Raw genomic sequence first — 14,298 nt, forward strand, 5'->3', positions numbered from 1 at the left:
CTCCAGTCTATAATGTTACACCAACGAATGCAAAAGCCCAGTTGCTAAGAGCTGACAGGGACTAAGCACTCAAGGTTCCTGCCATAGCAGGAGCCGAGGCAACAGGCAGAAAGTTCAGAAAGAGGATTTCAAAGCTACAAACTGCCAGAAGTTATTATGCTCTCAAGGTTCCTGTCACAACAGGAGCCGAGGCACATGGCTGCCTAACCAAAGGCCAGCTGACACACTCTGTCATGAGTTTTTGTTATTTTTGATGGATACTGAGTGAGGCCGTAAACTGTTGGGCAGTATTTCTAGGATAAGCAGCATAAATCTGTTTTCTGTTCTGGGATCTTGCCAGGTACTTATAACCTGGATTGGCCAGTTTGAAACAATACACTGGGTCAGCAGACCTTCGGTCTGTCCAAGTATGGCAACACTTATGTTCACTTGCAGTTCCAATCACATACATTATGAGTGCATGCTGAATATGGCAGTGGCGTAGCCAAGGGTGGGCCTGGGTGGGCCCAGGCCCACCCAGTAGCAGCACACCTATGGTGTGGCTGGCAGGGATCCCCAAACCCCACCAGCTGAGAACTCCCAACAACTGTCCCTCCTGCAGACGGCATGCAGGTGAGACAAGGAGAGACCAAATCACCTGTGGGACAGGGAGGGGTTCTTCTGCCCACCCATCTTGAGTCCAGGCCCACCCAAAGCTGGGTGTCTGGCTACGCCCCTGGAATATGGTTATACACATGAACATTATTATATTATTCAAGTAAATGTTATGATACTGCTGTGATTCCCAAGCTTGTCAGATTTTCAGGATGTTCACAATGGATATTCATGAGAGAGATTTACATGCAGTGGAGATAGTGCATGCTAATCTCTGTCATGAATATTCATTGTGGCTATCCTGAAAACCTGACTAACTGGGAAGCTTCCAGGATAGGTTTGAGAACCACTTCTGTACTGTATTATTTGAATGTCAGCAGCCCAGCCCAGCCCCCCCCCCCCCCCCCCTTCAGCAAAGCTAGAATAAAGTTGCAGGTCTTTGATGCTCACAGTAAAGAGAAGGAAGAGGCAGGAAATCCTCAGTAATGCTGACTGCAAAAGAACAAGCTACATTTTACTCCTCCTCAGTCCTTGCACTTAAATCCCGGGCATTGGAAAGCTACACTCAGCCTTCAGGTTCCCTGTGCACCTCTTTGTGTCTAGGTCTAATAGCTAAAACTTTCATTACCGTTGGATTTAAAAGATCTGTGTGTTGACGTCTACACGAGTCTTTGCACACAGTTAGCTTTTGCACAAAACTCATTTGAGCACGGCAGGGGCGTAACCAGACAATACATTTTGGGTGGGCCTGGGCAAGAAGTGGGTGGGCACCAAGTGTTCTCCCTCCCCCCCCCCCCCCCCCCCCCCCCGAAAAAAATATCTCAGCTGGCAGGAAATCACTTCTTTCCACCTTGGCAGTCTGCAGCAGGCTTACGCTGAAAAGTGAGCATGTGCAGGTGCCGGTATCGTGGAGAGTAGCGTTTTCATTACCATCAGAGAGAAGGTCTTCAGCTGGCGGAGCTTGGGATCCCCACCAGCTACTACTAAACATGTGCTACTGAGTGGGCCCCACCCAGGCCCACCTGTGGCTACGCCACTGGAACACGGGCTGGACCCCGTAGCACGGAAGCTGTGCTATTCTGTGTGCAAAGCCTGTCGCTCCTTATTACATCGGCCCCTTGGTTAGTTAGGGAAATTTGAATTTGTGCTGGAGGTTTTGTGGCTTTTCTGGAAAATCCTAATTTTGGACTCCTTTCTCTTATGTCTCTGTCTCTATCTCTTTTTCTTCATCTGATTTTTTTTTTTTTTTTTACTGTCTCTCTTCTCCATCCCTCTATTTTTTTCAATCTCTTGCTTTGTCTCACTGTCTATTTATATCTGCTTCCGTATTCTCTTTTCTGCTGCTGCTGCTTCTTCCTGTCTCTGTATGTATTTCTTTTTGGTCTGTTTCTCCACATTCTCTTATATCTGCTTACCATTTCCTCCTTGTCTTTGTCTGTCTCACTTATCCTCCCCCTCTCTTTGCTCTCTTTCTGCATCTCATGTTCCTTCTCTTAATGTTCATTCCCTCCTTTCCTCCGTGTCTCTTCTTTACTTTCCTGTTTCTCTCCATTCCTGTATCCGATGTCTGTCCTCTTCTATCTTTAATTAAGTCTGTCTCTCTCTTTCTTCCTTCCTCTCATTCTTTCTTTGCTCCCCCTTTCCCTTCTCCACCTGTCTCTTTGCCTCTGTGGTTTCAGGTCGAATCTTGGACATCCCCTGTAAAGTATGCGGGGACCGCAGTTCTGGAAAACACTATGGAGTTTATGCTTGTGATGGCTGTTCAGGATTTTTCAAGCGAAGTATTAGGCGGAACAGGAGCTACGTCTGCAAATCAGGAAATCAGGTACTATACCCCCCCCCCCCCCCCACCTCACCCTTCCTAAACACTAAACTTTCTTCCCACATACACACATCTCAGCTAAGGCAAAATCAGGTACTGTACCGGCTCCATTTCTCCCTTCCTAAAAAACAATTCTTCCTCCCCTGTTCCCCCCCACCAAACCTGCCCCCACACATATTTCAGCAAAAGGGAAAACCAAAACTCAAGAACTGTACCCGCTCCCATCTTGTCCTTCCTTAACAAAAACCTTCCCTTTCCTGCCTTCCACACACACAGTCCAGCTAAGGCAAAATCAGGTACTGTACCGGCTCCATTTGTCCCTTCCTAAAAACCAATTCTTTCTCCCCCGTTCCCCCCACCAAACCCGCCCCCACACATATTTCAGCAAAAGGGAAAACCAAAACTCAAGAACTGTACCCTCTTCCTTAACAAAAACCTTCCCTTTCCTGCCTTCCACACACACAGTCCAGCTAAGGCAAAATCAGGTACTGTACCGGCTCCATTTGTCCCTTCCTAAAAACCAATTCTTTCTCCCCTGTTCCCCCCACCAAACCCGCCCCCACACATATTTCAGCAAAAGGGAAAACCAAAACTCAAGAACTGTACCCTCTTCCTTAACAAAAACCTTCCCTTTCCTGCCTTCCACACACACAGTCCAGCTAAGGCAAAATCAGGTACTGTACCGGCTCCATTTGTCCCTTCCTAAAAACCAATTCTTTCTCCCCTGTTCCCCCCACCAAACCCGCCCCCACACATATTTCAGCAAAAGGGAAAACCAAAACTCAAGAACTGTACCCTCTTCCTTAACAAAAACCTTCCCTTTCCTGCCTTCCACACACACAGTCCAGCTAAAAGGAAATGAGAAAGTCTGGCACTGTATTCCTTTCAGAGAATAAAAGTGCAAGGAGCCCTCAAGATGGCGGGTGTCAACTCAAATTTATTGAACAGACCCGACACGGTCCATGTTTCGGCAAAACTGCTGCATCAGAGGTCTTGAAACAGTGCACAATGTCAAAAAAAATGCGTGAAATAGCAATGAGACAATGCTCAATCTGAAGACTCCAAATATTGCCAAAAAAAACTCACCTGAATTCTTAATATCAAACAAAACTGCGTCAACGCATAGCGGAAATCTTTTGTGTATTCAGATTGAGCATAGTCTCATTGCTATTTCATGCATTTTTTTCAACATTGTGCACTGTTTCAAGACCCCTGATGCAAAAACATGGGCCGTGTCGGGTTTGTTCAATAAATTTGAGTTGACACCCCCCATCTTGAAGGCTCCTTGTGCTTTTGTTCTCTGCTCCTGTGGGAGTGTACTTTGGTTTCCCTCTCCTACGTCTACTGTATTCCCTTCCACATTCACTGCAAACCACCCTCCTCTTAAGAAACAGACATATACTACAGCCAATAGGAAATCATCTACTGTCCCTGCCTTCCATCCTTCCACCTCCTCCTCCCCCTAACTGAACATCACATTCCACCCACGAACTTCCCATTTCTGCACCTTTTTTTCCTTTACTCGTGCATAAAATTTAGGCGTGGATCCCATGCCTACATTTACACACGTATATTCCAATTAAATCTAATTACTGCCAGTAATTGCTTGCTAAAAAGCCAATTATTGGCTTTAATTAACTTGTTATTTAGATTTGCACAGGCAATTTTTGGTGACTTATAGAATTAGTGGATTAGTGTCTAATTTCTTTAGCGCATAACTGCTAGATAGGGGGTGTTGACATGGGAGGGGCATGGGAGGGTCAGGGGTGTGGCCAGCACTTACATGCTAAGGTTGTAGAATCCTGTTAATTATGCATCTATCTGATAGCAGTTAGACACAAGTATTGAACTAGTGTAAGCACTTGAGCCTATAGTTAAACACCTATCTGCAGATTACACTAGTATTTCATAACGGCAATTATAGACTTGTACACAGAACTCTAAATGGGCTCTCACTAGAGGCTTATACAGAGGTATTATTTATTTATTTCCTCTTGATGTACCACCATATGTTATATGGTGTGAAGCCCCGCCCAGCGCTTCCCAGGATGCACTGGGCAGGACTGGGTGCCGCCATTTTCAAGGCAGCGCTGGAAGAGGAGGGAATGTACAACCTCCCTCCTCCAACAAAGGTACAGGGGGGCGGGGAAGAAGGCCGCAAGACCACCAGGTTGGGGGGGGGGCTTGATTTGCGGCCCACTGGGCCACCAGGGCTTTTTCGGGGGGGATGTGAGGGAGGGTTAGGGGGGGCTGGAGATCCACCAGATCTACAGCCCTCTGTGAACTTGTGTCTGGGGGGGGGGTCAGGGGGCCTGGAGGTCCACAGGACCTCAAGCCACTGTGTCCCTGGCTTAGAGTGGGGGGTTGGGGTTCCTGCTCCTGCAGAGGGGAGCTGTATTTGGGGGGGGGGGAGGGAATAGGGGGCCTGCTAGTATGCAAAATGATGCTGGGCAGGACTCACCATCCCTGCCCAATAGTCTGCAAACCCTAACACCAGCTCCAAGATGGCGTAGGGTTTGCTGTTTGGCGCTCTGGCCGCTGATCATTGGGGAGGAATATGTTTAGCATGCATTTGCATGCTGCTTGCGTTCAGAGCCCACGAGCGCATTGTTTCACGTGCTCAGGGGCTCTGATCATGGGGCGGTGGCAAACACAGGCGCTACTATGGAGCTAATAGCCTCTAGCGCCTGTGTTTGCTTCTGATCATTGGCCCATAAGTTAAAATGCTTTAATATAAGAATCATCTTTAAACACAATAGCAACATAGTAAGTGATGGTAGATAAAGACCTGGTCTGCCCAACAGTCACACTCATTTTCAATTCAACAATGAACATATTATTATTATTATTATTACATTTGTACCCCGCGCTTTCCCACTCAAAGCAGGTTCAATGCGGCTTACAAAGTAATAGGGATAAGAAAATAAAAGTTAAATATAACAGAAAAACAAAAGTGATAGGTAGGTAGAGAAGGACAGGGGTGAAGGAGTAGGAGATGTGTGAGCAAGGGTAGAAGAGGCAGGAGGGGGATGGATTACAGGATAAGCACATGGAATTTTGGTGGGAAAGATAGTCAAGGTCATTGTCGATGTCTCCTGGATATGTGATGGGTAGTAGGATTCATAGAATTAGTTTGGGTCATTAGGATAGGCTTGCTTGAACAGATGGGTTTTTTTAGTGATTTCCGGAAAGATAGATAGTCACTGATTGATCTGATAGGTCTTGGGAGGGCATTGCAGAGTTGGCTACCTAAGAAGGAGAAATTGGATCCATAATAGATTTTATATCTGAGTCCTTTGCAATTGGGGTAATGTAGATTGAGGTAAGTGCGTGAAGTGATAGAGGTATATAAAATAATGAGTGGAGTGGAACAGGTGGATGTGAAGCGTCTGTTCACGCTTTCCAAAAACACTAGGACGAGGGGGCATGCGATGAAACTACAGTGTAGTAAATTTAAAACAAATCGGATAAACTTTTTCTTCACCCAACGCATAATTAAACTCTGGAATTCGTTACCGGAGAACGCGGTGAAGGCGGTTAGTTTAAAAAGGGGTTAGACAGTTTCCTAAAGGACAAGTCCATAAACCACTACTAATGGACTTGGGAAAAATCCACAATTCCAGGAATAACATGTATAGAATGTTTGTACATTTGGGAAGCTTGCCAGGTGCCCTTGGCCTGGATTGGCCGCTGTCGTGGACAGGATGCTGGGCTCGATGGACCCTTGGTCTTTTCCCAGTGTGGCATTACTTATGTACTTAAGTTTCAGTATCTTTTCCGGAGATACGAAGGCGGTAGAACAAGAGGACATGAAATGAGATTGAAGGGGGGCAGACTCAAGAAAAATGTCAGGAAATATTTCTTCACGGAGAGAGTGGTGGATGCTTGGAATGCCCTCCCGCGGGAGGTGGTGGAGATGAAAACGGTAATGGAATTCAAACATGCGTGGGATAAACATAAAGGAATCCTGTTCAGAAGGAATAGATCCTCAGGAGCTTAACCGAGATTGGATAGCAGAGCCGGTAGTGGGAGGCGGGGCTGGTCTACTATGTTACTATGTTTCAGACATGTTTCTGGTAGGAAGGTCAAACAGATTAAACATATAGCTCGGAGATTCACCGTGGATAATCTTATAGATTAATGTATGGACCTTGAAGTTGATACGTTCTCTGATAGGGAGCCAGTGAAGTTATATATACTTGATCATGGTCTTTCTTTGGTGTTTCTGGGATATAGACCGTAGAAGTCCGCCCAGCTCTGTCCTTATCTTCTAACATTCCATCCTATCCGAATCCATCTTGTCATGTGTGGGACCCAGACCGTAAAAGTCTGCCCAGCACGGTTCTCTGTTCCAGCTACTGAACCTGCCCATGAAAGCCCTTTCCAGTCCATCCTAAACTGGATTATCATATACAATTTAGGATGGGCTGGAAAGGGCTTCAACAGCTACTTCAGTAAAAGGAGAACCAGTGACGATTTTGGTGAGGCGAGTTGCCCGTATGAAATGAGTCAGCAGCTGAGGCTGTGTTTGGCGAATGTTCCCGTACATATAATAAATAATGTATATTGAAATTTAGTGAAAATGTTACAGCATCGGGATATTATGAAGAGTGGACATCGAGTGAGCCCCCCCCCCCCCCCCCCCCCCCATGTGTTTTTGGACTATAGTGGACTATAGTTCACACACTGGCTTCTTAGAATTAAACAAATCTTTTTGACCACTGTGACCTCCTGAAAAACTAATGGATTTTAGTCAAAGCAGGTAACAAAGGAACTTTTTCTTCTCAGTAATAAAACAAATACAAGTTCAGGTTCTTTTTCCCTTGTTTTTATTTTCCACTGATACCTGGTTTATAACCCTTCTTTACATCTTTTTTATTGCAGTCAAATTAGGAGGCACTTCTAGACTGTAACAGGGCACCATTATTTAAGTAATGAAATTAAGCGGGTAATGTGTCTATTCTCTAATGGCAATTATGCATGTAAGTCATTATCAGCATGTCCACATTTACAACAGCTCAATGGCTGGTATTCAGTAAATATTAGCATCTTAAATAAAAAAGATATAGCGGAATTAGAAAATGTTCAAAGAGAGACCAGAATGATAAAGGGGATGGAACTCCTCTCATATGAGGAAAGGCTAAAGAGGTTAGGGCTCTTCAGCTTGGAAAAGAGACTGATGAAGGGGGTCATCATTGAGGTCTACAAAATCCTAAGTGGTGCAGAATAAAAGTACAAAGAGTTACATGGAAATACTTTTAAAACAAATAGGAGGAAATATTTTTTCAGTCAATGAATAGTTAAGCTCTGGAACTCTTTGCCGGAGGATGTGGTAACAGCAGTTAGTGTATCTGGGTTTAAAAAAAGGTTTGGACAAATTCCTGGAGGAAAAGTCCATAGTCTGCTCTTGAGACAGACATGGGAAGCAACTGCTTGCCCTCGGATTTGTAGTATGGAGTGTTGCCACGATTTGGGTTTCTTCAAGGTACTTGTGACCTGGCTTGGCCACTGTTTGGAAAACAGGATACTGGGCTAGATGGACCATTGGTCTGACTCAGTAGGGCTACTCTTATGTTCTTATCGTAGTCTGCTATTGAGACAGACATGGGAAGCAACTGCTTGCCCTGGGATTTGTAGTATGGAATGTTGCTACTCTGAGATTCTGCATGGAATCTTGTCACCCTTTAGGATTCCAGATTCTAGCTATTCTTTGGGATTCTACATGGAATCTTGTCACCCTTTAGGATTCCAGAATCTTGCTATTCTTTGGGATTCTACATGGAATGTTGCTACTCTTTGGGGTTCTACATGGAATCTTGTCACCCTTTAGGGATTCCAGAATCTTGCTATTCTTTGGGATTCTACATGGAATGTTGCTACTCTTTGAGATTCTGCATGGAATCTTGTCACCCTTTAGGATTCCAGAATCTTGCTATTCTTTGGGGTTCTACATGGAATCTTGTCACCCTTTAGGGATTCCAGAATCTTGCTATTCTTTGGGATTCTACATGGAATGTTGCTACTCTTTGAGATTCTGCATGGAATCTTGTCACCCTTTAGGATTCCAGAATCTTGCTATTCTTTGAGATTCTACATGGAATGTTGCTACTCTTTGAGATTCTGCATGGAATCTTGTCACCCTTTAGGATTCCAGATTCTAGCTATTCTTTGGGATTCTACATGGAATCTTGTCACCCTTTAGGATTCCAGAATCTTGCTATTCTTTGGGATTCTACATGGAATGTTGCTACTCTTTGGGGTTCTACATGGAATCTTGTCACCCTTTAGGGATTCCAGAATCTTGCTATTCTTTGGGATTCTACATGGAATGTTGCTACTCTTTGAGATTCTGCATGGAATCTTGTCACCCTTTAGGATTCCAGAATCTTGCTATTCTTTGGGGTTCTACATGGAATCTTGTCACCCTTTAGGGATTCCAGAATCTTGCTATTCTTTGGGATTCTACATGGAATGTTGCTACTCTTTGAGATTCTGCATGGAATCTTGTCACCCTTTAGGATTCCAGAATCTTGCTATTCTTTGAGATTCTACATGGAATGTTGCTACTCTTTGAGATTCTGCATGGAATCTTGTCACCCTTTAGGATTCCAGAATCTTGCTATTCTTTGGGGTTCTACATGGAATCTTGTCACCCTTTAGGGATTCCAGAATCTTGCTATTCTTTGGGGTTCTACATGGAATCTTGTCACCCTTTAGAGATTCCAGAATCTTGCTATTCTTTGTGGTTCTACATGGAATGTTGCCACGATTTGGGGTTCTGCCAGGCAGACTTATACGTTCTGTGCCCTGAAGAGGTCAGGTACAAATCAAGGTAGAGTATACACAAAAAGCAGCACATATGAGTTTATCTTGTTGGGCAGACTGGATGGACCGTGCAGGTCTTTTTCTGCCGTCATCTACTATGTTACTATGTTACTTGTGACCTGGCTTGGCCACTGTTGAAAACAGGATACTGGGCTAGATGGACCATTGGTCTGACCCAGTATGGCTACTCTTACGTTCTTATGTAACATTATTATTATGAGATTTTTGAGATACCGCCTTTCTGGGGTACAACCAAAAGCAGTTTACATATTCCTACATGTACTTTCTCTGTCCCTACTGGGCTCACAATATAATTTACACACACAATTCACAGTATTCTGTAAATTAAGCACGTGTCAGCCCTGCCTATGTCCTGTCCATGCCCCTCCCCTGTGAACGCCCCCTGATGACTAGGTAATTCTAGAATACTGGTTAGGTGTATTAATAAATAGCAGTATTCTATACAATTAAATATGCAAATTGCATTTACATTTAGGCAACCTATGGTAGGATGAGGGGTTTAGTGACCAAGGCTTTGCCTCACTCAGCTGAAACCAATAGCGGCTGATTCAGTCTCGGTCTGGCTCCATTGCAGGGCAGATTTACTTCAAAGAAAAGTAGGAATACAATTCCATGCATGCAGTGGAGTATGAACAGAGCTGGCTTATCCTCTCTGGGTGGACCTGGGTAAGGAGACAAGCTCAATCAGGTTAAATCAAATATTCTGGCTCCTTCTAAAATCATATCTCGTCTACTATTTTGCATGTTAATGAAAAGAGATTCTGTGTTGCAGGGGGGCTGTCCTGTGGATAAGACGCATAGGAACCAGTGCAGGGCCTGTCGGCTGAAGAAGTGTCTAGAGGTCAACATGAACAAAGACGGTAATTTAACACTCAACTTTGATTTAGTTATTTTATTTATTTATTTGTTGCATTTGTAGCCCACATTTTCCCACCTATTTGCAGGCTCAATGTGGCTTACAATTTCCGTCATGACCTAAGCCGTTTCCGAGTACAGATACAATTGGTAATATATATAGAAACATGGATGATATAATGAACAATTAGGTACAGAAGGGGAGAACATGCAATTGGTATTACATATTGAACATGGAATACTTAGAGGCATATTTTCAAAGCACTTAGCCTCCCAAAGTTCCATAGAAACCTATGGAACTTAACCTCCCAACTGAAAATATGCCTCATAATAAATTAGGCAATACTATATAGGGAGAAAATAATCTAATTGTTAAGTATATGATGGAGAATTACAGTTCCAATCATGAATCATTATGGTATGTCATGTTCAAGAGATGTGTCTTCAGAGCTTTACGGAAGTTAATTAGGTTTCGAATAATTTTCAGGTCAAGAGGTAAAGCATTCCACATTTGTGAGCTCAAGTATGAAAAGCTGGACGCATGCATTACTTTATATTTTAGACTTTTACAACTGGGGAAATGAAGATTTAGGAATTTGCGTGCTGATCTTATAGAATTCCTGGGTGGTAGGTCAATCAGGTCTAACATGTAAGTCGGGGCATCACCGTGAATTATTTTATGCACTAGAATACATATTTTGAAAGTTATACGTTCTTTAAGAGGAAGCCAGTGTAAGTTTTCTCTTAGGGGCTTAGCACTTTCATATTTTGTCTTTCCAAATATAAGTCTGGCTGCGGTGTTTTGGGTAGTTTGAAGTTTTTTAATGATTTGTTCTTTACAGCCAGCAAGACCGTTACAATAGTCTAAGTGACTCAGTACCATTGACTGCACATTGATTTAGTTTTGATTGTCCATATAAAACAGAAGCAAGTCATTGGAATGGAAACACTCTCCCAATTCAGTGAATAAAATTAATTCCGTCGGCAATTGTTACCCATTCGATGCTGAGGAAGTCAATGAAAATCAGAGAGGAGGGAGGGCGTTGATATCTCAGCACAAGGTAATAAACGTTTCACTTGAAAGAATATAACAGATCAAATTTAAGCACTGCCAGAGAGAAACAGCAGGGATGTCCGATGGATTGATTGACTGATTGATTGAGGTCAACCCAAAGCTGACTCCAGGCAGCCATATAAACTAACTTTCTGCAGATCACCTTGTTTCCTGTTCGTGTGTGGAGGCTTTTAATGGAGCATTCATTATGTGACTGTATTGATTCATCTCATTGCTGGTCTTCCATACCCTCTTCTACGTTAACCTTCTCTTAGTAGCCTAGTGGTTAGTGCAGTGGAACATGGAATGTTGCTACTATTTGAGATTATGAGAGGGCATGAAATGAGATTGAAGGGGGGCAGACTCAAGAAGAATGTCAGGAAGTATTTTTTCACGGAGAGGGTGGTGGATGCTTGGAATGCCCTGCCACGGGAGGTGGTGGAGATGAAAACGGTAACGGAATTCAAACATGCGTGGGATAAACATAAAGGAATCCTGTGCAGAAGGAAGGGATCCTCAGGAGCTTAGCCTAGAATGGGTGGCAGAGCTAGTGGCTGGGAGGCGGGGCTAGTGCTGGGCAGACTTATACGGTCTGTGCTGGGGCTGGTGGTTGGGAGGCGGGACTAGTGCTGGGCAGACATACGGTCTGTGCTGGGGCTGGTGGTTGGGCGGCGGGGATAGTGCTGGGCAGATTTATATGGTCTGTGCCAGAGCCAGTGGTGGGAGGCGGGACTGGAGGTTGGGAGGCAGGGATAGTGCTGGGCAGACTTATACGGTCTGTGCCAGAGCCAGTGGTGGGAGGCAGGGATAGTGCTGGGCAGACTTATAGGGTCTGTGCCAGAGCTGGTGGTTGGGAGGCGGGGATAGGGCTGGCCAGACTTATACGGTCTGTGCCCTGAAGAGGACAGTACAAATAAAAAAGTAGCACATATGAATTTATCTTCTTGGGCAGAATGGATGGACCGTGCAGGTCTTTTTCTGCCTTCATCTACTATGTTTACTATGTATGTTGCCTACTGTTTAAGATTCTACATGGAATGTGTTGCTACTATTTGAGATTTTAGCTCTAATAGCTTCCTTCACCTCACTTTTTAACCACGCTGGCTTGTCGTTTGGTCTTCCATCCTCCTTTTTTAATACGTGGAATATATTTGGCCTGGGCTTCCAGGATGGTGTTTTTAAACAGCATCCACGCCTGATGTCAATTTTTGACCCTCGCAGCCGCTCCTCTAAGTTTTCTTTTCACCGTTCTTCTAATTTTATCATAGTCTCCCTTTTTAAAGTTAAATGCTAACGTATTTGATTTCCTACGTATACTTCCTTCAAAGCTAATATCAAATCCGATCATATTATGATCACTGTTATCAAGCAGCCCCAGCACCATTATCTCTTGCACCAGATCATGTGCTCCACTAAGGACCAAGTCTAGAATTTTTCCTTCTCTCGTCGGCTCCTGTACCAGCTGCTCCATAAAGCTGTCCTTGATTTCATCAAGGAATTGTATCTCTGTAGCGTGTCCCGATGTTACATTTACCCCAGTCTATATTTGGGTAATTGAAGTCACCCATTATTCTCAAATTGCCCATTTTGTTTGCGTCTCTGATTTCTTTTATCATTTCTGCGTCTACCTGCTCATCCTGGCGAGGAGGATGGTAGTACACTCCTATCACCGTCCTTTTCCCTTTTATACATGGAATTTCAACCCACAATGATTCAAAGGTGTGATTTGTGTCCTGCTGAATTTGTAATCTATCTGAGTCAAGGCTCTTGTTAATATACAATGCTACCCCTCCACCAGACCGGTCCACCCTATCACTACGATATACTTTGTACCCCGGTATGACAGTGTCCCACTGGTTATCCTCCTTCCACCAGGTCTCAGTAATGCCTATTATATCCAATTTTTCATTTAGTGCAATATATTCCAACTCTCCCATCTTATTTCTTAGACTCCTAGCATTTGAATATAGACATTTCAGAGTACGTTTGTTGTTCGTATTTGCATGATGCTTAGTACTTGACACTATTGATTGGCCATCTTTTGTCTGATCTTTAGTTGTATTTAAGGGCACATGACCTACCACGGTCTGTTGTGCAACCTCACTATCCAGAAACCCTATCTTCCCTGTTTGTGAGGTATCTTTGCAAGATACCTTATCCCGAACCATGCACTTTTGAGCGACTGTCGGCCTTCCCCCCATTTCTAGTTTAAAAGCTGCTCTATCTCCTTTTTAAATGCCAAAGCCAGCAACCTGGTCCCACCCTGGTTAAGGTGGAACCCATCCTTTTGGAATAGGCTCCCCCTTCCCCAGAATGTTGCCCAGTTCCTAATAAATCCAAAATCCTCCTCCCTGCACCATCTTCTCATCCACGCATTGAGACTCCAGAGCTCTGCCTGTCTCTTGGGCCCTACACGTGGAATGGGTAGCATTTCAGAAAATGCTACCCTGGAGGATCTGGATTTAAGCTTTCTACCTAAGAGCCTAAATTTGCCTTCCAGAGCCTCTCTCCCACATTTTCCTATGTCATTGGTACCACATGTACCAAGACAGCCGGCTCCTCCCCAGCACTATCTAAAATCCTATCTAGATGTCGCATGAGGTCCGCCACCTTCGCACCAGGCAGGCGAGTCACCAGGCAATCCTCACGTCCACCAGCCACCCAGATATCTATATGCCTAATGATCGAATTGCCAACTACAACAGCTGTCCTAACCCTTCCCTCCCGGGCAGCACTTGGAGACATATCCTCGGTGCGAGAGGATAGTACATCCCCTGGTGGGCAGGTCCTGGCTACAGGAGTACTTCCTACTTCACCAGGGTGAAGTTACTGTGTAACTTTGTAAGTCTAAGTGCTTTATTTATTTATTTATTTGTTTGTTGCATTTGTATCCCACATTTTTCCACCTATTTGCAGGCTCAATGTGGCTTACATAGTACCGTTAAGGCGTTTGCCCAGTCGGTTGATAACAAATACAAAGTTGTATATTGATCGAATGAGGTATATGTGGAGGGTCGGAAGGAATGAAGATTGTGTGTTGTCCAGTACGATCATTAGGCATGCTGTGTTTTGGGTGAAGAGATTTATGTAGGATCGTTGGGGTAGGCCTTTTTGATGATACCCCTCA

General features: G+C 44.2%; 1 protein-coding gene across 1 annotated transcript in view; it reads left to right on the forward strand.

Moving 5' to 3' along the window:
• LOC115464835 (nuclear receptor subfamily 2 group E member 1) overlaps positions 1-14,298 on the forward strand; it is a 106,562-nt gene that overhangs the window by 3,374 nt on the left and 88,890 nt on the right. The window contains exons 2-3 of the mRNA XM_030195194.1: positions 2,274-2,419; positions 10,035-10,122. Coding sequence (XP_030051054.1) covers positions 2,274-2,419; positions 10,035-10,122 — 234 coding nt within the window. The remainder of the gene's footprint in view (positions 1-2,273; positions 2,420-10,034; positions 10,123-14,298) is intronic.

This window comes from Microcaecilia unicolor, chromosome 3 (genome assembly GCF_901765095.1).
Source record: "Microcaecilia unicolor chromosome 3, aMicUni1.1, whole genome shotgun sequence".
Lineage (NCBI taxonomy): Eukaryota > Metazoa > Chordata > Amphibia > Gymnophiona > Siphonopidae > Microcaecilia > Microcaecilia unicolor.